This window comes from Hipposideros armiger, unplaced genomic scaffold (genome assembly GCF_001890085.2).
Source record: "Hipposideros armiger isolate ML-2016 unplaced genomic scaffold, ASM189008v1 scaffold_64, whole genome shotgun sequence".
Classification (NCBI taxonomy): domain Eukaryota; kingdom Metazoa; phylum Chordata; class Mammalia; order Chiroptera; family Hipposideridae; genus Hipposideros; species Hipposideros armiger.
In genome coordinates this window covers 4,961,661-4,980,789 of record NW_017731414.1, presented here as the reverse complement: position 1 = coordinate 4,980,789, position 19,129 = coordinate 4,961,661, and the positions used below count along the sequence as shown (strand labels likewise).

Below are 19,129 nucleotides of genomic sequence, written 5' to 3'. Positions count from 1 at the left end.
GCGTGTGTATGTGGTGCACCCGCAGGCTGACGTGTGCGAGGCGGCTATGTTTGTGTGTGCCCAAGTGTGAAATCACACCCTAAGGTGTCCTGAAATAGAAGGGAGGCAGGGCAGCCAGCGAGGCCAGGTGTCCTGGCTGCGGGCCACTCCAGACACAGCGAGCCTGCACATCTGGAATGAGACGCCCCTGCCCCCTCCCACCATATCCCAGACAACATCTGGCACAGGATACTGGCTGTAATACTTTCGGTTTATTGGCTGGGATGCCCTGGTGTGACTGACCAGCCACTGGGCCTAAGAGAAGCCCTGTCTTGTTTCCCAACCCTCCCCTTCGTCTCCCCACTGTGGCTCCGTGGGACCCGTACAGAAACTCATGCCCCAGGAAATAGCGGAAGTGGGGGCTTAAAGTAAAAACAAATGAGGCTGGGGGAGGGCTGGGACATGTATATTACAATGAGGATACACACCGGCTATACACAATCCAGCACACAGAGAGGGATAGGGAAGGCGGGCAGGTCCCGCTGACAGACCCTCCCCACCGGCCGGCCCCCACGGAGGAATGGCCACTTCAAGTGTCTCAGTGAAAGCTCTGGCTCCCGGGCCCTGGCCCTGGCTCCTCGCTCTGCTGGGGGCAAGGGAGGAAGGGATCTGGGGAAGTGGCTCATGAAGTAGTCCAAGTCCCCGCCTCCTGAGGACAGCCTCACCTGGACCATCGGCCCTGCAGGTCCTGGTGGCAGGGACACAGTGCCCACCTTCTGCTCGCCCCCACTGTCCGGTCCAGGTGACCAAGGACAGTAGGCCTCGTGTCCCCACTGACGTGTAAGGGCAGTGGTCACTTCCGGCTGTGTAGAGTGTCCTGAAACTTGGTGCTGGTGTAGCGCAGGTGGAAGCCTTTTTTGGTGATGGTGTCATCAGAGTGGAATCTCACCAGGACAGAGTCTCCTGCCGAGTACACCTCCTCCGGAGGCTGATGGAGGCAAGGGACGGGCGTGAGGCAGAGGCCGGGGCCAGGGCTGCTGTTTTCCATCCCCAAGTTCCCCTGCTCTAAGGAAGGCGGAGGCTCTGATGTTCACCAGATGCCCCAGGCCCTGGGAGCAGGAGGAAGGCTCTTTTAGGGGGAGTTTAATGGGGCAACTGGAGGAGGGCCGAAAGCAAGCGGCAGAGGATCTTGTCTTAAGTCCAGAGTCAGACTCGGCTCTACTATTAACTAGCTGCTTGTGAAAATTAGGCAAGGCGCTGCCTCTCTGGGCCTTGTTTCCCTCAAATGCAGACAGGACCAAACACTATCTGCTCTCTCAGGCTAGAAGGGCTGGCGGCGGGGGCACATGAGCACGGTTGTGAAGGGTCCTGCAAAGGGAACAGGTTCTCTGAGTGGCCGCCTTCTTGTTGTCACAGTCAACTCTTGAAGGTGCCCCAGACCTGAACTTGGCCATCCTCCCTCCTACCCTCCCCCGGGTTCTGATCATCATCAGCTCCAGGTGACGCCCCTTCCCAGGCCCCTGCAATCCTGTCATCACCTCTGTGTGCAGGCCTTCAGAGTGACAGCGTCCCACAGAGCATCAGCACACAAATGCCCTGGCCTTCAAGGCATAGAAAGGATCATTTTTGAAAACCTTGGGGACGTTTCCAGCAACCATGCCAGGAAGCCTTGACAGGATTGGGTTCCTTCCTGTTGGCTGCTGGTAGAAGCCTATGGAAGAAGCCACCTGGGACATCCGAATGTGCCAGATCAAAGGAGTTACAAAGGGCAAAGTGGGAAGAGGGTGCCGGCTTGGTAGCCGGCGGGCTCTAGAGCCACTGAGTCAGGCAGGCAAGGGGGCTGTGTGCTCTACTTCCCACCCCGCCTCTCCACCTCTTACCCGGCCCAGCCCTTGCCATTCAACAGAGGCTGAAGCTCTGCCCCTAAGGGGAGATTTGCCAAATCACTGGGTCAGCAGCTACTGCAGCTCCAGAAAGTTTCACCCTTCCTGGGGGCACCCAGGCTGCCTAGCGCAGGGCCATGAGGCTGAGACCAGGGAGATGATGGGAGGAAGGCACGTCTGGGTGTGTGCACGGGTGTGAGTACATATGGACGCCCAACCAAACTGGTGCTGAGCAGGCTTGGGTCGGAGCAGGGCCTAACCCAGAGGCTGCAGGAACCTCTGTGTTGCCCCAAAAGGACTGGGTTTCCTGGGTGGGGACAGCCCAGGGCACGGCAGACCTCTGAAAGCAGCCACCCAGCAGGCTGGGTCTCCCAGCTCCAGCTAAGGGCCCGGCATGTGCTAGCACTCACACCAGCACCCCACGCCTGCAGAGGCACTGGGTTGGTGCTGAGTCTCTGGATTGGGGGTTCTAGGGAGCCTCACCCCTGAGCCGCAGTAGCGCCCCAGTCTTGGGGCTGTGCTGTCGTAGCCATCGAAGAGCTCCATGTAGTCATAGCCGCAATCTGTCTCTTCTTCCACCTCGAAGGTCTGGAATACGAGCTCCACGCCATAGCCTTCCTCTGCCACGATGACCCACTCGCAGTCCACCCCCCCGGGGTAGTTGTTGTCACCAAACTGGGCGTGGGAGTAAAGGTCCTTGGACTTCACCTCAGCCCGCACCTGGCCTCCACACTCTGCAGAGACAAGATGGGCTATCACGTCCTGAGTGGGGCCATGGGCAGGCATTGCACCTCACCACGCTGGCCTTACTGGCTGCGAGGCCCTGGGAGAGGCTATGTGGCTAGTGAGGGCTGGGTTTGGACCCAGCCAAGGATTTGGCCCAGAACGCGTGCTCTGCTGCTCTGCCTCTGGATAGAGGCCCATGGAGGCTGGGGGTGCACAGGGCGGGGGCTACTCAGAGCGGAGGCACTGGGGAGGGCATGCTTGTCAAAAGAGGACATTGTTAATTTGCTCCAGCTGATGGTTGTCATGGAAGAATGTGGGCCCTGGGCTGCCAGAGCTTCCATTCTTAAGAGAGAGGACGTACCTCTAGATTTTATGCGGAAATTCCTGATTTTTAAATGTTGGCTCACATTTTTAAAAAACACATTGTGGGCCAAACACAGCAGGTCTGAAGGCCAGATGGAGTTCCGGGCCTCCAGTCCGTGACCCTATGCTGGGAGGGGGAAAGAAAGCATGCAGTGGCCATCCTCCATCCGATGCTCTCCAGCCTCTAAAATACCTGGTACTCACATCTCCCTGGAGGGGTGGGGGAAGGGAGCAGGGCCTGGGGCAGGAACTGAGTTGAAAGTGGGGAAGGCAGGTTGTGGACCCATCAGTTCTGGGGACTCCGTAGCGAGTGGCTGGAGACCCACGAGGAGCCTGGGAAGCCCCCATCCGACACCCTCGGTCTGACGTTCCAGGCCTCCCATGACTCGCCTCCAGCCTTTCTCTGAAACTGCATGTTCCTACTTCACTGCTGGTCTCATGTACGCATTGCTCAGGCCAAATCAAGTGATTCGGAGTCACCTGTATACACCCAGAGCTGCCCCAGGCTTGTGGCTGTCTTTGGGCTCCTCCCCCTGCTGGTATGACCCCACCAGTCACACCTAGAACCAGGCCCTTATCACAGTTGTCTCCTGCTGTAATGATCTGTGCACATCCTGTCTCACTCCTGGGTGGGCAGGAGGAAGGGCTCAGGCCTGATGCCCCGAGAGCCTTTCCGCACAGAGCCAGAACTCAGTCAATGGTTGTTTATTTAAATAAACGAACACGTGAATGCAAAGGAAGTCCCTAAAGGGCTGAGATGTTCATCTACTTTGTTCATTTTGTGACCCGTACTTAGAATGCTGCCTCATACATGTTACACATTAATAAATACGTATAGAATGAATGAACGAGTGAATCTGGGGGGTTGCCATGAGGCTGGACAGCTGCACAGTCAAGTATCCTAGCACTGGGGACTCTGGGGCTTCCCTCTGCCTCCCTGGGTTCCCTATCCTTTGTCGTCACTGTCCTCTGAAGGGCCACCTTCATAGTCCCTAATCAGGACCTCCCCTCCGTCGACCAGGAGGCCTCCCTCTGCTGTCCTGCTTGGCCCTCAGTGCACACTGTCCCTCCAGCCAGGCCACAGGCTGGGTTGGTCTGAACCTTCACAAGCTCTTTGTAACCCCCACACCGAGCCAGGGCCTGCCTTTGAGGCCAGGATCAGCCTCCAGAACAAACCCTGGCATTAGAGTTTGACTGCCAGGCACCCCGGCCAGAGATGTCCTCACCTGTGGAGTGGGACGCCTGGAAGCCCTTCCTCTGGACGGAGTTGTCAGAGTAGAAGCGTAGGAACATGCGGCTGCCTGTGGCCACGATTGGCTCCGGCTTCTTGCTCCCACAGAAGCGGCCCAGGATGGGGGCCTTAGCATCACGTCCGTCATACACCTCCAGGTGGTCATAGGCGCACTCAGGCTGGGACTCGATATCCATCTCCAAGAAGGTCTGGGGGCGGGGCACGGGGGAGGAGAGCAAGTTAGGAATGTGTGTGGGTGGGGAACAGGGAGCCCCAATCCCAGGCCTCCCAACTGAAGCTCACAGACCTTGGGGAGAGTGGCCACTTGCTGGTGGATGGCAGTGAGAGAGTGCCCAGGAATGGGGTGGTGGTAGGGACATCCCCAAGGTACACTGGGGGAGAGCCTCTGTCCAAACCAGACTGGAGTTCTCACAGGATAGCAGTCGTATGGGCTGAGCCAGGCATCTGCCTGCAGCCTGCACTGCTTGGGGCAGTGCCTCTGAGTGACCCAGGCTTTGGAGCTGACAGGAAACAGGTGATGGCCACATGGCATGGGGGAACAGGGTGCCCATATAGGCTGCGGAGTGGGCACCTTACCAGCTTGACCCGGTGCCCAGGGGTACTCAAGACAGCCCAGGTACACTCCTTCTTGCTGGGGTACTTGTCAGGCCAGTTGGGGCTGGTAATGGTGCCGCTGGTGGATGTTACCTTGTGGTCACAGCCAGCTGTGGGAGGCGAGTGAGAGAAAGGGGATCAGCAGGGACTCCAATGCTCCAATGCCCCCAATGCAGAAAGGAAGCAAGTCCCTGCTTCCGGCCCACCTCCCTTCTTCTTTCTCTTGTCCCCGCGTGAAAACTGACTGAACTTACATCACTTGCTTCCATTCAGTTACTCACGCCCGGGGAAATTGAGCTGTCTGGTTCCACACAAGGCCCCACCTGGAAGCCACGCTCACAGGTGCCCCTCCTTATACAGACCCCTGGACCTGGGAGGCCATTTGGCCACACCACCTCCACCCTCCGCGATGTTGTCATTCTTTGATCTCCTGCCATGCCTCCACATTCCCAGGAGACTTTGACACCTGACTCAGTTATCTCCACCCCACCCCTGCTGCCACCATCAGTGATGTCAACAAACACACATATGGTTCACCTAACACACGGACCTCTCTGTCCCTGCCCTCGACTCTACTGGTTCTTATCTCCCTCTTCCTGAGGCATGCTTGCTCATGACCTCACTCCAGGCTTCACCATCACCCACCGTTTGTTGATGCTACAAACGCATCACCCTCTCTGTGGCCACCTCCTATTCTTCCAAGGGTGCCCAGGCCCTCACTTGCCCATCAATGCCTCTTCAACTTTAGAGACCTCCACAACCCTGATCCTTGCAGTTTCTCCCAATAGTCCCTCTTTGGTTGACTTAACTTGCTGCCCTAGCCAGCTGGACTAGACGGCTGACCAGCCCAGCTACTTGTTAACATGCTATCCTTCTGCTGCGCCATCTTGGAAAACCCCATCTGTAGTCACCAACGGCGGTGGGCCCCAAAACACTTGATACTCCTGCGTTTGTCCTTGGTCAGCTCCATCTCTCACCTCCTCAGCAACAGCTCCAAACCTTCAGCCCTCTCTTACCAGCAGACAACCTCACCTCCTTGCCTCCCTGAGAAAATCGGGGCCTCAGATATGAAAGGCTTCAACCTCCCAACCCTACCTGCCAACTCACCTTTCCCCCTTCCACCTTCCCTCCTTTCCTGACTTGGAGAAGGTATCCCTCCTGTCTGGCAGGCATGCATTCTCCTCCTGTGAGCTGGAGCTCATTGCTACCCACCACTCAGGGACCATTGTACCACAAAATGCCCACTCTCTCTGCCAGCTCTGCCAGCCTATGAGCCTTCCTGAACTGTGCCCATCCTAAACCAACTCTTCCACGGCCCTATAGTCCCCTCCAGCTGCCACCCAGCCTCTCTCCTTTTCTCCTCGCCCAACCCTCAAGAAAACTTGCTATCACCACATCCTCAGTACTTATGGCCCCTCGATCCACTACCACTTGCCTCCTGCCTCTGAGACGTGTAGCCTCACAAACAAGTTTAAAAGTCAGTGCTCATTATTCATTATTCATTATTCTCCAATCTGACAAGTCCCTCTAGGAAAAGTGGGCGGCCAGTGCACTGCTGGGCTGGGGAGGAGAAAGAGAGGGTGGGGTGCAGGCCTCACAGCTGTGCCTGTAGACAGAGGCTCACAGGATGAGTGCACAGTCAGGAGGCCCCACAGAGGACTGGCACCCTCAGAGGCTGCCCATGGCCCTGGCGGAGGCAGGTGGATCTCCTGGCCCTCCCGTCTGAGTTATGAGCTGTTTCATACCTCTCTTCGGTTTCCCATGTCCATACACACTACCTTTCCCCATTCCTACCCTGGTCTCCCATACCCTCTAACTTTTCCTTGCACACCCACTTCTCTCCCCAGCTAGACTGCAATCTCCTTGGGAGAAGGGGTCTCCTTTCTTGAATCCCCTACAGAACCTTGCATAGTGCTGCATCTACACAGGGGTTCAGGAAATAGGGACTGATTTGTAATTAGCCTACCCTTGAGTAGAGAACCATGAGTGTTTCTACAGGCCATTTTTCCAAGAAGTTTAAACCCTCTCCTGCCATCTCGTAGATGTTGACGCTGAGGGTTCTTTAGCAAAACCCCCCTTTTCATAGAGGGTATAGAGGTAACATGCAGTTTAGACAACATCAGAATAAGGACCTCTCTAGCTTAAAGATGCGGGGGTTCCAGGAGTCAGGAACTCCATATTTGGGGAGCTTGAAGTGACCGGGTTGGAAGCCTCTGAGTGTGCATTGGGTCACAGTCGAGGGCTTCAATTCTGTTTATTCTGGCCAGTAGTTTGTTTATACTTTCGTTGTCCCCCTAATAATGGTGATAAGAGGTATGTGTGAGCCACTGCGCTAAGTGCTCAAAGCACAATGTGTGAAGCTTAGTACCCTGCAAAGTAGGTACCATTTTTTTTTTATCATCTCATAGGTGAGAAAACTGAAGCTCAAAGAAATGAAGTGATTCACCCAAAGTCACACAGAAACTCAGTGGCAGAGGCGAGTCTGTGTTATGCTGGGGGGATATTATGTTCCCAGCAGGCAGGGCCACAGTGGAATTAATGCCTTGGAACAGGCCAGTGTTCTATTGTGTCAGATGATATCGAGGATGACATGAGAGCTGTTTTCAGATCTCTGCAGGGCTTCAGTGTCTGGTAGGCAGTGGCCCTGTTCTAAGTGTCCCTGGGGTCAGCAGTGTGGCCAGTAACATGCGTGATCGTGCCTGTGATGAGCTAGGCCCTGCTCGGAGCCTTTCACAGCCCCATGCCCCTGCAAGGTGGGTGCTATTACCTGTCACGCAGGAGTAAACTGAGGTGCAGAGAGAAGTCAGTTGTTCAAGGGTGCAGAGCTGGCCAAGTGGCAGCCTGGCTCCAGAGTCTATGATTTTAACTGCTGTCTTATCTCACCTCTCGGCCAGAGAGAGGTTGTTTCAAAGAGAACTTAGACGTGGATTTGAAGATGCACTGACTACCAGAACAGCTTTAAAATGGAGCCTGGGGCAGCTGTGTGTTCCTCCTCTCCCGATACGCACAAAGAGACAGGAAGTAAATGTGGCTTGGATATTGCTGGGACTGGGAGGATCTGTGCACCAGGCAGAAGGTGAAATGAGGTGACCTCAGAGGTCACTCAGCTCCTTGAGTCTAAACTGAGCCCGATGGAGGTGGCACTACTGACCTCCCATACCCCAGCCTTTGGTCCTTCAGGTCCACATGCTGCAGGCAATACAAGGTGCCCGGCAGGCTCTGGGCACCGAGACTAGCATCACTTACCTTCCTTGCAGTCGTGTTTGTTGTCATGGAGGACAAAGCCACTGCGACACTGACACTCATAGCTGCCGAAGGTGTTGACACAGTCTTGCTGGCAGCCGCCATTATCCTTGGAGCATTCGTCCTTGTCTGCAGGGGAGCAAACAAGGACAGACCCCAGGTCTGTGCAGGGCTGAGGTCCAGACAGTCACCCCAGGGGAAGTGGGAGGCCTGGCTGGGCATCCTCCCCCCCGTGAGCTGGGTGGGGAGTCAGAGGCCAAGGTGATGATGGGGCCGACACTGCGCCAAGCGGAGCCAGCCTAGTGGGGCCCAGCTGTGGGGAGAAAAAGTAAAAGTGGGGTGGAGGGAGGTCTAGGTCTGGAACTGGTCGGCATGGGAACCCTCTACCATTACCTGCTTACTGGACAGACGGACAAGTGGAAAAACAGACACATGGACAAGCAGACTGCAAGAGAAAGGAGCAGGACGCAGGGGTCCCTCTTTTACTTCACAACAGGAAATGTCACAGACACCATCAAAATGGGAGGGGGTGGGGGCAGGGAAGGCCCCCTGTCCACATGAGAGGGACAGGGGGGAGGAGGAGAGCACCAGTTCTGTCCGGCCAGAGGGAGGCAGGCCGGAATGGCAGAGCGGAGGTGGGGGTGGGCGGCACTGAAGCCCCCATCCCATTCCGTCCAAGGTGAGGTTCCTGAGTAACAAAGGGTCCGGGAGGCCTGGCAGGCCTCACTGGGGGGTCCGGTTTCTTTTCTGTACTCGGAATTTGAGCTGGTGGGGTCGTCCCCGAGGGGGCTGCAGAGCCGGCCTCTTTTCTGAAACGAGAGAGAGAAGGAGAAAAGGGACCAAGGGGTGGGGGTGGAGGGCAGGGACCAGACAGGGAGAGCAGTGAAAACCAGACCCGGGCCTGGGAGGCAGGTCCACGGGGCAGGGCGGGAAGGCAGCAGGGACACACATGCAGGATGGCCATGTCTGGCGCAGCCAGGTCACAGAGGGGTAGCCGGTGGTAGGAGCACAGCGACAGGGGTTGGATGGATGGGGAGAAAGCCAGTGGCAGGGGAAAGGCCTGCAGGGGTGGGCATGAGCCCCGCACACTGGGGGAAGAAAAAACAGTCTCCAGCAGAGGGGAGCAGTCCACAGAGAGGGTGAGCCTTGGCCAGAGGTCTGCTCTCTCCTTCTGGCTGCCGCAGCTACAGAGTGTGTTAGACACACACGCACACTCATACCAACACACCCATAGACACAGGATCCCCTCACGGAGGTATTGTTGCCTGAACATGGCAGCACAGACACTGACCCACAGGTTCACATATACACGGGCACAGGATACATATGCCCCTTTGCACACAAATACATAGGCAGGCACAGATACCACACACACACACACACACACACACACACACACACACACACATTATCAGCCATCCACCCATTTGTGTACACGTGCATACAATAGATACACACTCAAGCACGCTCATACCTACAGCTGCTCATGTCCGGGTGGACCCACACACGCACTCTCCTATGAGCAAACATGTGCACTGACACAGACAAACACATGGTCACAGAGGCATGTGCATGTCATGCCCACATATTCACCAGTTTGTCTGTGGTCATGCTGGGGACCGTGTGCCTGGCACAGAGGCAAGCATTCAGGGAAGGTGTGCGGATTGAATGGACACCCAGAATTCCAGAGATGAACTGCGAGGTAGAAAGATGCCTGCTGGCATTCAAATGGCTAGGTGGGATTTCTGACAGGGGGAGCCCTGTTACTGGTCTCCATCAGGAGAGGGGCCCAAGGCCTAGCGCATTAGAAGATCCCAGAGGACCCTACTTCTCTCATCCATTCTCAGATGGGCTAGAACCCTTGGGGCCCACAGGAACCCAGGGCCAAGAGGAAGAGTCCCCAAGTCCCTTTGTAGGGCTGCTCATTTAGAGCATCACAGGGACCCTGTGGAAGCTGCCTTTGAACGAGCCCTGCAGGAGAGTAGAGGGGGGGGAGAATGGGCATCCTGTGATGGTCCTGGGGTGTCACTGAGGAACTCACAGGTGACTATGCTGGGAGCTCATGGACGGAGCAAAGATTTCCCTGAAATGTTTGACCATTTCTTATTTGCACCCCAAATACCTAGAACAGGGCCTGGCGCATAGCAGGGATAAAAAATACTTGCCCAGTGAGTGAGTGAGTGGGTAAGTGAATGACTCAATGAATGAGTGGGAGAAAAGTGAGTCCTGAGGAAGGTCTGCTTCAGCGTTCCGGGGTGGGGCCCTGGCACGGTGCGGCCCTGGCCCAGTGGGGGGTAGGCAGCCTCCCCTCGGAGCCAGGGGGCAGGTTGCAGGAGGGGCAGGAGCAGGGGGGTGGGGTGAACATGGGCCCAGACAAGGAGATGGCACTCACCCTCCAGTGCCAAATGCCCCGGAAGGTAGCTGGGGTCAGACTGAAGGTCTTCAGGCTCTTTCTTCTCCTTCTTGGCTTAGAGTCTCCTGGCTTGTTGTCCCCAAAGTCCAAAGAGCCCCCTCCTTGGAGGCCAGAGTCAGATGCCCCGTGCCCTGAGGGCTGGACCTTGATGCCCATTGGCGAGGGTCCTCTGCAGGTTTCTTGTGCGGTGGGGCAATGTGCGCGTGTGTGTGTGCAGGTATGCACGTGTGTGTGTGCGCGTCTCTGTGCAGGGCTGAGGGTGGGGTTGGCACAGTACCACGCCAGGGCAGGGCAATAACCATGGGTGGAGAGCCCTGGGCTCTAGGCCTGACAGACGTGGTGTCAGTCCCCCTCTCCCTCCAAGACTAGAGCAACAGAAGGGCAGAAAGAGACGAGAGTAAGCAGGTAATGGTTTTCATGGGGCCAAGCCCACATCTGAGTAGGTGTTACGTCCCCTCAGCCCTCTGGTGAGCACCTCGTAGGAGTTCCAGGTGGGCACAGGAAAGAAAGGGGTTTGCATTGCAAGGGGAGGATCTCAGAAAGCAGGGGGCAGGGGCTGCAGGCACTTTAAGCAAAGCAGGGTAGCTGGCAGTGCCAAGCAGGGATCCAGTACCCAGGGGCAGTGCATGGCATCCAGGTGGGGCAAGCAGGGGTGTAGGGCGGCCACAGAGGGGGCTGGAGGATGCAGGATCCTGGGCAAAGGAGGGGAGAAGGAAGGCAGCGTGGACGGGCCGTGGGCTTCCTGCCTTCCTGCCACCCCACCAGGCGTGCTGGGGATGAGGATCCCTGGGCTGCTCCCCACAAAGCCCTTCCGCTCCCCCACACTCAGTTCCATGGAGCTCCTGCCCTGCATTGCCTGTGTCCTGGGTCCTGCTGCCTCAGAAAGACCACCAGCAGCTGCCCAGCCTAGCCCCAAGGCCAAGGACAGAGGAATTAATCGAGCAGAGAGCGGTCTCTTGGGACTTCTGGAGGTCAAGCTCAGAGAGGCGGGGCAGAGGGCTGCTGTCTACCATTTATGCCACCTGAAGATGGGGCCATCGAAGGGGCTCGACCCCAAGCCTTACATGGGGAAGCTCTCAATAAACTAAATAACATATAAGTAACAATAAATAAGTAAATATAATAATAATAAAATAAGTGATGAAAACAATTTTTAAATGAATAACAAAGTAAAATAAAATAAAGTAAATGCTGGTTGGACCTGAGTCTCCCACCAGAGGGCGGAGGGGGAGAGGGACAGCTTTGGTGTTATAAGGAGGGAGAATCCTTCCCGGGCATGAGCCCATTTGGTGCCTGCAGGATCTGATTAGAGGTCTTTGGCCCACAGAGTCCCAAGCAAACACCCTCCTGCTCTCTGCATTTACCTCCTATCCTCTGGCCCCAGGGCCTGCCCTCTCTCAGGCTCCTGACACCTGGACCTCCCTCTCCCTTCATTTCTGCTTGTCTGTGTCCTCCCTGTGTCCTGCCTCCAACCTGCCTGGCCTCAGGCCAGCCTCCACAGAGGGTTCAGGGATAACAGGGTTCAGGGCGGAGGGGCTGGTCTGGTGGTGGAGGACTAGCGGGGGAGCAGCGGACAGACCTTGCTTTGGGCACCAGGGGGACTGGGGAGAGCAGGGTGCAGCAGCAAGAAGCAGGGGAGTGGGCTCGGAGCTGGGGAGTCAAGGCTACCTGAGAAGAAGTGGGCCTTGAAGCCCTTTTTGGAGACTGTGTTGTCGGACTTGAACTCCACGCGCATGTTGTTGTACTGGGAGGTGATGACCTCGGGCTTCTCGGAGCCACAGAACTTGCCATGCAGCTTGGAGTCGGCTGTGAGTCCGCTGCGCACCTCCACGAAGTCGTACTTGCACACCTGCAGGGCAGTGCAGCTCCAGGCCCACTTCCTCCAGGAAGCCTTTCCTGACCACCCCCACCCAGGAGGCTCCCTGTCCTGTGGGTCCTTTCACCTTCAGTTACCTGCTTTACCAACTCTAACAATCCAAAACAGTGCCACCCCGCTGCCATTGGATGGATCTTCTGTGCTCCCCACACAAGCCCAACGCCAGGTCTTTCATTCCCACATGCCACATTTTCCAGGGTCTTCAAGGCCTTCTTCCCTGAGCCCCCCGGCTTCCCTGAATCTCTCTATATTCTTGGAACCTTTCTTTCGGAGGACAAGAATCAGGTACTGAGCTGGGCCCCCATGCCTCAGACCCTCCAGCATCTCCTCAGCCCTGGACGGCACTTACGTCGTTGCCCTCGGTCTCGAAGAAGTCGAACTGCAGGGAGATGCGGTACTGGGTGGGGGCCACCAACTGCCAGATGCAGTTTTTGTTCGGGGGGTACTCCTTGGGCCAGCCTGGGCTGGTGATGGAGCCATTGAGCTTGGTGAGGAATCCACCACAGGCAGCTGGGGGCACAAGGGAGGTGGCATCACCTTCCAGGAGTCCCCGTTCTAGGGAAGGGCATGAGAAGTGGGCTGGGTTCATTAAGGAGGAGATGGGGGCCTGGGTCTGGTCTCTCTGGAGGGAAGGTGGCATGGAAGGGGCAGGGTATCTTCAAAGTACAAGGAGTTGATGAGTGTGCGCGTGGTCGCTTCTATTTCATACAGGCCAGGCCAGCTGCTGAGAGGGAGGCGGGAGAGCGAGGGGCTTAAGGAAGACAGTGCCAGTGGGCAGTGAGGACTGGGAGGCACGGAGAGGAGGCTGCTCAGAGGTGAGTAGAGAGAAGCCATTCAGCAAGAGCAGGCTGAGCTGGAGTCAGGGAGCCACCGAGCGCTGTCACCAGCCTCTTGGGAACACTTATAGGGAGAGGCTGAAACTCAGTGCCTATCTGAGAACAGTGGTTTCCAAATTGTGGATCGTGACCTTCTGGTGGATGATGAAATCCATCTGCAGGTCAACATCAGCATTCAAAAAACAGAATAAGAATGAAAAAAAAAAAAAAAGCAACAGTACATCACCCCTGGTGATAGTGTATTCTGGGGGATTGAAATATGAAACGTATTCCTTATCCACGAGTGGTGAAGCAAGCGCTAGAGAGTCCTAGCTGTTTCAGGAAGGGGTCTGTCCAAGGGCATAAGAGATCTGGCTGGAGGGTTTGGGGTCGGGAAGGAAACAGACTCCTGGGGCAGTATGGGGGTACTCACCCTCACAGCGGCGCTTGTCGGGGGCCAGCTCATACCCAGGGTCACAGCTGCACTTGTAGCTGCCCAGGGTGTTGAGGCACCGCTGTTCACAGCCCCCGCGATTAGGCCGAGAGCATTCGTCCACCTCTGCTGGTTGGAAGGAAACCGTGTCAGTGACCCCCCAGGCCAGGGCCCAGGCCCCTCCTCTTGTTTTCTGCTTGAGGGTCAAGTTCTTGGTCCCTCAGGCTTCCTGCGACCTCTCCCAGCCCCATTCCAGAGTGGGAAGTCCCCTTTGAGCCACTCAGCTCTGAGGCCATGGCGTCCTGTGCCCACCCAGACCTCCATGGCTGCTCAGGACCCACTCGGTCCCCCAGGGATTCTTCTTGTAAGAGCTCCAAAGGGACAGGTAGTGAGTGACCTGAAGGAGGGGACAGGGGGACTCCACAGAGCCTTCCTTCAGACCACACTGGTTGGGCCAGTGGTCACCACCATTTACTAGTGCCTCTCCTATGCTGTTCCTGGCTAAGAACTATTTCATTTCTCTTTCCATCCTCACATGAAGCCTGTGATGGAGGGGCTGTTACCATCCCCACTTTACAGAGGAGGAAATGAGGTTCCGGAAGACCCCGCTGCCCAAGGTCACACTGAGAAATTGTCCGTGCTGCCTGGCTTCCGCCCTGAGCTCCTAATCCTACAGCATTTCCTGCCTCTAGGCCTTACCGGCCCTCCTGCTGTACAAACTGTTGGACGTGAAGGCAACTCCTGTGTTGTCATTTCAATTCATAGTCGAGCACCTACCACGTCTCAGCTACTTTTACATAAGCTTGCCATTTACTCAATGAGGTGTGCAGTTTTTCAGTGGGGTTGACCTTTTCTCCCCAGTTAGGCCATAAATTCAAGGGCAGGGTGCCAGAGTCCATGCATCCCTCACAGTCTCTGTGTCAAATGGGTGAATGAAGAAGGAACGAAGTTATGACACCGCTATTTACAATAGCCAGGATGTGGAAGCAGACCAGTCATCCATCAACAAGTCTGCCTGTGGGCAGCAATATTAAAAATGTGTTCAGGGGGTAGTTCGCATGCTAAGAGTTCTTACCACCATAAAATAAGATTAAAAAAAGAAAAAGAAAAAGAGGAGGCGATGGAATGGCCACGGGGTGGGTGGGGTGGAGGAACAGGGAAGGAGGCACCTTTGAAAAAGTTGACAGCGAAGCCAGCTTTGTTAATGGATCCGTCAGAGACGAACTTGAGCCACAGGCGGCTAGACGTGCTCTTGATGTCGTCCGGCTTCTCATAGCCACAGTAGCGCCCGATCAGGGTGCTGCTCTCACTGTGCCCGTCGCGAACCTCCAGGTAGTCATACGCACAACTGTCATGGCGCTCAATCTGGGTGTCGGGGGCTCAGTCAGCAGGAGGCACTCTGGTTGCCAGAACCCAACATCCAGAAGCCCTCAGAGAGGTGGGCTGTCCTGGGAGCAACTGGGGCAGGAAAGGATCACAGGGTGACTGTCCTACCTCAAAGGACTGGAAGGTGAGGCCCACGTGGAAGCCCTCGGACACTTGGATCCGCCAGATGCAGACTTTGCTGGGCCGATAATCGTCTGGGTAATTGGGCGACTGGATGTGGCCATTGTCCTTTTTCACATCTCCCCCACAGATGGCTTTAGGGACACAGTGTGAGGTGGGAAAAAGGGAAGGTCAGTGAGGATGCTCTGCCCTGCTTGAGAGCCCCTTTCCCTGCTCCTCCAGCCCTTCCCACATCCCCCCAGCTTCCCAGTGCCCCCTCTCCCCGTCCCAGCCAATCCCACTGGGATCTCTGCTTCCTCTTCCCTCATGGGCCCTCAATCTTGCCCCTGGGATGCCAGGAGGGGCTGGTTCTAGGATGCCCAGGGACCCCATATCTGACTCCTCGCCCTCCTTCATCCTCAGTACCTTCGTAGACTGCAAAGAAGCCCTTCCCGACCCAGTTGCTGCTGCTGCGGAATTCAACCCAGAGACGGCTGTCGGTGGAGACGATAGGCTCGGGGAGTTTGCCCCCACAGAAGCGGCCTGTGCAGATGGTGTGGACAGAGGGGCAGTGAGGCCCGAAGTGAGTCCCTTACCCCTTCTTGTACCAGGGCTGTCCCTCCAGAAAGCCTGCCCCATCTGTCTGGGGGGCTCTGGCCCTGGTCTGCACTGGGCATGTATTCCCAAGACTGCATACCCTCCAGTGGGCCTGTGTCTGGTCCAAGGTGCAGCTTGGCCTTGAAGAGCCAGAAACCCTTTAGAGGATTTCATGCACTTGAAGGATAGGATATGAGTCTGTTTCTAGGATGAATGGTGAGTCGTCACAATAACCCACTGTACGCGAGAGCATATTACCATCATTACTTGTATTTTCTTATTTGATCTCCATGCAAACAATAAGCAAGAACGAATACGAATACAGCTTTCCTTATACACTACAAAATGTGTCACTTGATCAAATGCAGGGGATGCCACAGGTCCCCAGATAAATCCCAGGATCCGAGGACTGGGTTAAAAAATGTCCCTTTTGAGGAATCCACACAAGTGGATGAGGCTGGCCATCAGTGGAATTCTTCGTAGTCAAGAAATCAACCAGGGATACTTTGTGTATTCCTAATAAGATGGATGTTTCCCAACTTTCAGCAAGGGACAGAGGGTGCTGACCTAGGGATGTAAGCTATAAAAATAAACTGCAATCTTGGAAAAGCTCACACGGCCGCAGGAAGGAAGTGTTGTAATAACAGCTGCTTTGGGTAACTAATAAGAAATATTCAAGGATAAGAAACTGGGGGAAAATATGATTAGCAAGGATTCGTCAGCCTGCTACAGGCACAGGCTGTGGGACAAAGGTTCTAATGCTAATGAGCAGTCCTAAGCTACTTAAAATGGTGTCCAGATTGAAGGAGAATTCATATAGCTCCTCAGGCTTGATGCCAATACTGTCTTAGAACAACCTCTCTTTGCCCTACGTCTATGTCTGTTAAAGCATTTTCTTGCCCTTTGGTTCTGACCCGCTCATTCCCTACTTACTTACCACCCCCCAGGGAAAAGTACCCTGTGTGAACAAGTTTGGGCCACCGTGCCATGTAGGTAGCCACCACTGTGCCATGCAGATAGCCCTCATGGTGCAGCAGGCTGCATTGTGGGCACCCTTAGGTCAGACCTTGCAGACAAAGAAAACGGAGCCTCTAAAATCACACAGATGAGGAAGAGAGCCTGGAACCGTGGGGATGCACAGAACAGCTTGCTCATCTCCCTCTGTCAACTCAGATGACTCACCCCAGCCATATACTGACAGCCACTACGAGGGAGGCCCAGACGCCTATACCAAGGACCCTGAGGTCCAGAGCGGGAAAGGGACTTGCCCAGAGTCATACAGTCAGTTACTGAAGTAGCTAGCAGGCACGGTTCCCACGGCAGGGTGTCGCCCTTGGCCACGCATTGGGTCCTGGGGGAGGATGAAGCAGCTCTAAGAAGGAATCGGCTGCGGAGGAGGCAGGAGTGGGCTGGCTCATTACCTCGGAGGGGTGCCTTTCTCCAGAAGCCATCTCGGACCTCCACGTAGTCGTACCAGCACAGGCGGCTGCGGTACAGGTCCATGGATGTGAAGTTCAGAATGATCTAGGGGAACGGGGGAAGGAAGAGGGTTACGCTGCCCTCCACACCTCACAGGCCTCGCCTGCCAGCCTCATGACCACTGCCCTGCTTTCATGAGGTGGTCTGCGGTGGGGGATACATGGTTCAGGGGTTCCAAAAAGCTCCTGGCACAGAAATGTCCCTCCTCCCCAGCTGTGTGCCTTTCTCATTCAGCATTCTTCCCAGATATCCCAGGCTAGTCCTCCCTTAAAAGGCATCGCCTCGTGAATGTGTGTGTGAGCAGGCTCGTTTCACTGATTCCCTTAGTAAGGAGCCATTGCTTTGGGTTAAACAAACCCAGCTCTCCTTGTGGTCAACTTAAATCATATAAATCACAGCACCTTTAGAGGGAAAAGGTCTCCTCAGTGAGAGAAAGGACCCAGGTGGCATGCGGTACAGGGGGTCTGAAATGGGAATGAAGGGCCCAGAGGGAAGGCGGGCTGGGTCACCCATCATCGCTGACCCTGGGCATGAGGTCACACCTTCCACGTCTGAATCCTTCTCGTGAATGAGTTTAAGACACATTCCTGTCAAGGTGCTCAGGACTTAGAAGGACAAGTATATGCATGAAAAATCACTTAGTGAAAAAAACTCAAGACTCCAATCACACGGACCTGGGTTTGAATCTCACCTCTGCATTTCCTGGTGTGAGTCTATGGGTAAATCACCCAACCTCTCTGAACCTCAGCTACTTCATGGGTAAAAGGCAGAACATTCACCCTGACACAGTACCTCACAGGTACAGGCACTGCCCCTACATGCCTCCCACTCACAAACTCATTTCAGTCTCTGAACCCACCAAATGTTCACCTAATACTGGAGGAATGTGACACCTTGTTAAGTACCAACTCTCCCAGCAGGGAAGCACATTAATAGTTAGAGAAGCACACTTTCCAGGAGGGAAACTGCTTCCTTAGTAGTTTCCAGAATGAGCCTCAAAGCCCGTTGCGTATTCCGAGTCCAACAAGCAGGAACTCCAGAGAACGGTTCGCTGTAACCAGTGAGGCATGCATGTGCAGCAGACACGCGATGGGGCCCACCTGTGTGGTGCCAGCTGGGTTCCCTGCTGGAGGAGAAGGGGACAAGGAGGTCTGTCTCCACTATGGCTCACTGCACAGTTAGAAGCAGACAGAAACAGAGGCCAGAATGAGAAAGATCCCAAAGCAGGTGTTGGCAATTGCTGTCTGCAGCCAGTGTCAAAGCTGTGATCAGTCAAGGAAGAGCTTCCGGCTCATGGTGAGTCACTAACACCAACCCTGTCAGAATTCTTGGAAATTTCAATGTCTACCTAGATGATTCTCCCCATTTCCTGGTCTCTCTGTTCCATGACCGCCTCGCCCCCACTTTCCACCCCTTCTCATCCACACGTAGCACATGACCTAGATCCTATCACTCATAATCTCAAGTTCAAGGACTCCACTCTCCATCCACATGCCCCAATCTTTCCTCACTCACTCCCTCTGTGCACTGAGCCCACAATCCTTCCAGTTCACTATGACCTTCAATCCACTGAGCCTATGGTATTGTCACTGCCTGTCACCTCCAAGTCCTCACCTCTCTCCTTACCTAGCTCAGACTGATGGTCCATCTTCCTTCTTTTCTTTTGATTCATAAGCTTAAATATGTTTATGTTTGGTGACCTTTTGTTAATTGTGGTACTCTGAGGTGAGATCATGTTTTGAAAGGTCTACTATATCACTGTTGATAATTATTATTAATCATTGAGAATATTTTTATAAAAATATAAGTCTTAGGGCCGGCCGAGTGGCTCAGTTGGTTAAGAGCTCGTCAAGAGTTTGAGCTCTGAGCAATAGCGGTTCGAGTCCCGGCCCGAGCTGAGCAGCCACTGAGCTGCCAACAGGTGGCAGGATGGCTCAGCTTTAAAAAAAAAAAAATTATTACAGTTTCCACCTTGTAACTTCCAAAACTAC

The 19,129-nt window shown here is 55.1% G+C and overlaps 1 protein-coding gene across 4 annotated transcripts in view; it reads right to left on the bottom strand.

Moving 5' to 3' along the window:
- Positions 1–229: 229 nt before the first annotated feature.
- Positions 230–19,129, bottom strand: part of BMP1 (bone morphogenetic protein 1) — a 49,887-nt gene continuing 30,987 nt past the window's right edge. For 3 of the 4 annotated variants that reach the window (XM_019641878.1, XM_019641879.1, XM_019641880.1), the window contains 12 exons: positions 17,081–17,183; positions 15,489–15,605; positions 15,072–15,217; positions 14,747–14,942; positions 13,578–13,703; positions 12,679–12,839; positions 12,122–12,302; positions 8,044–8,169; positions 4,780–4,907; positions 4,178–4,391; positions 2,346–2,596; positions 230–967 (listed from right to left, as the gene is read on the bottom strand). In XM_019641878.1, coding sequence (XP_019497423.1) covers positions 833–967; positions 2,346–2,596; positions 4,178–4,391; positions 4,780–4,907; positions 8,044–8,169; positions 12,122–12,302; positions 12,679–12,839; positions 13,578–13,703; positions 14,747–14,942; positions 15,072–15,217; positions 15,489–15,605; positions 17,081–17,183 — 1,884 coding nt within the window. In that variant the 3' untranslated portion in view covers positions 230–832. Of the gene's footprint in view, positions 968–2,345; positions 2,597–4,177; positions 4,392–4,779; positions 4,908–8,043; positions 8,850–12,121; positions 12,303–12,678; positions 12,840–13,577; positions 13,704–14,746; positions 14,943–15,071; positions 15,218–15,488; positions 15,606–17,080; positions 17,184–19,129 lie in introns of those variants that run through there. The other variant, XM_019641881.1, reaches the window with a different exon arrangement.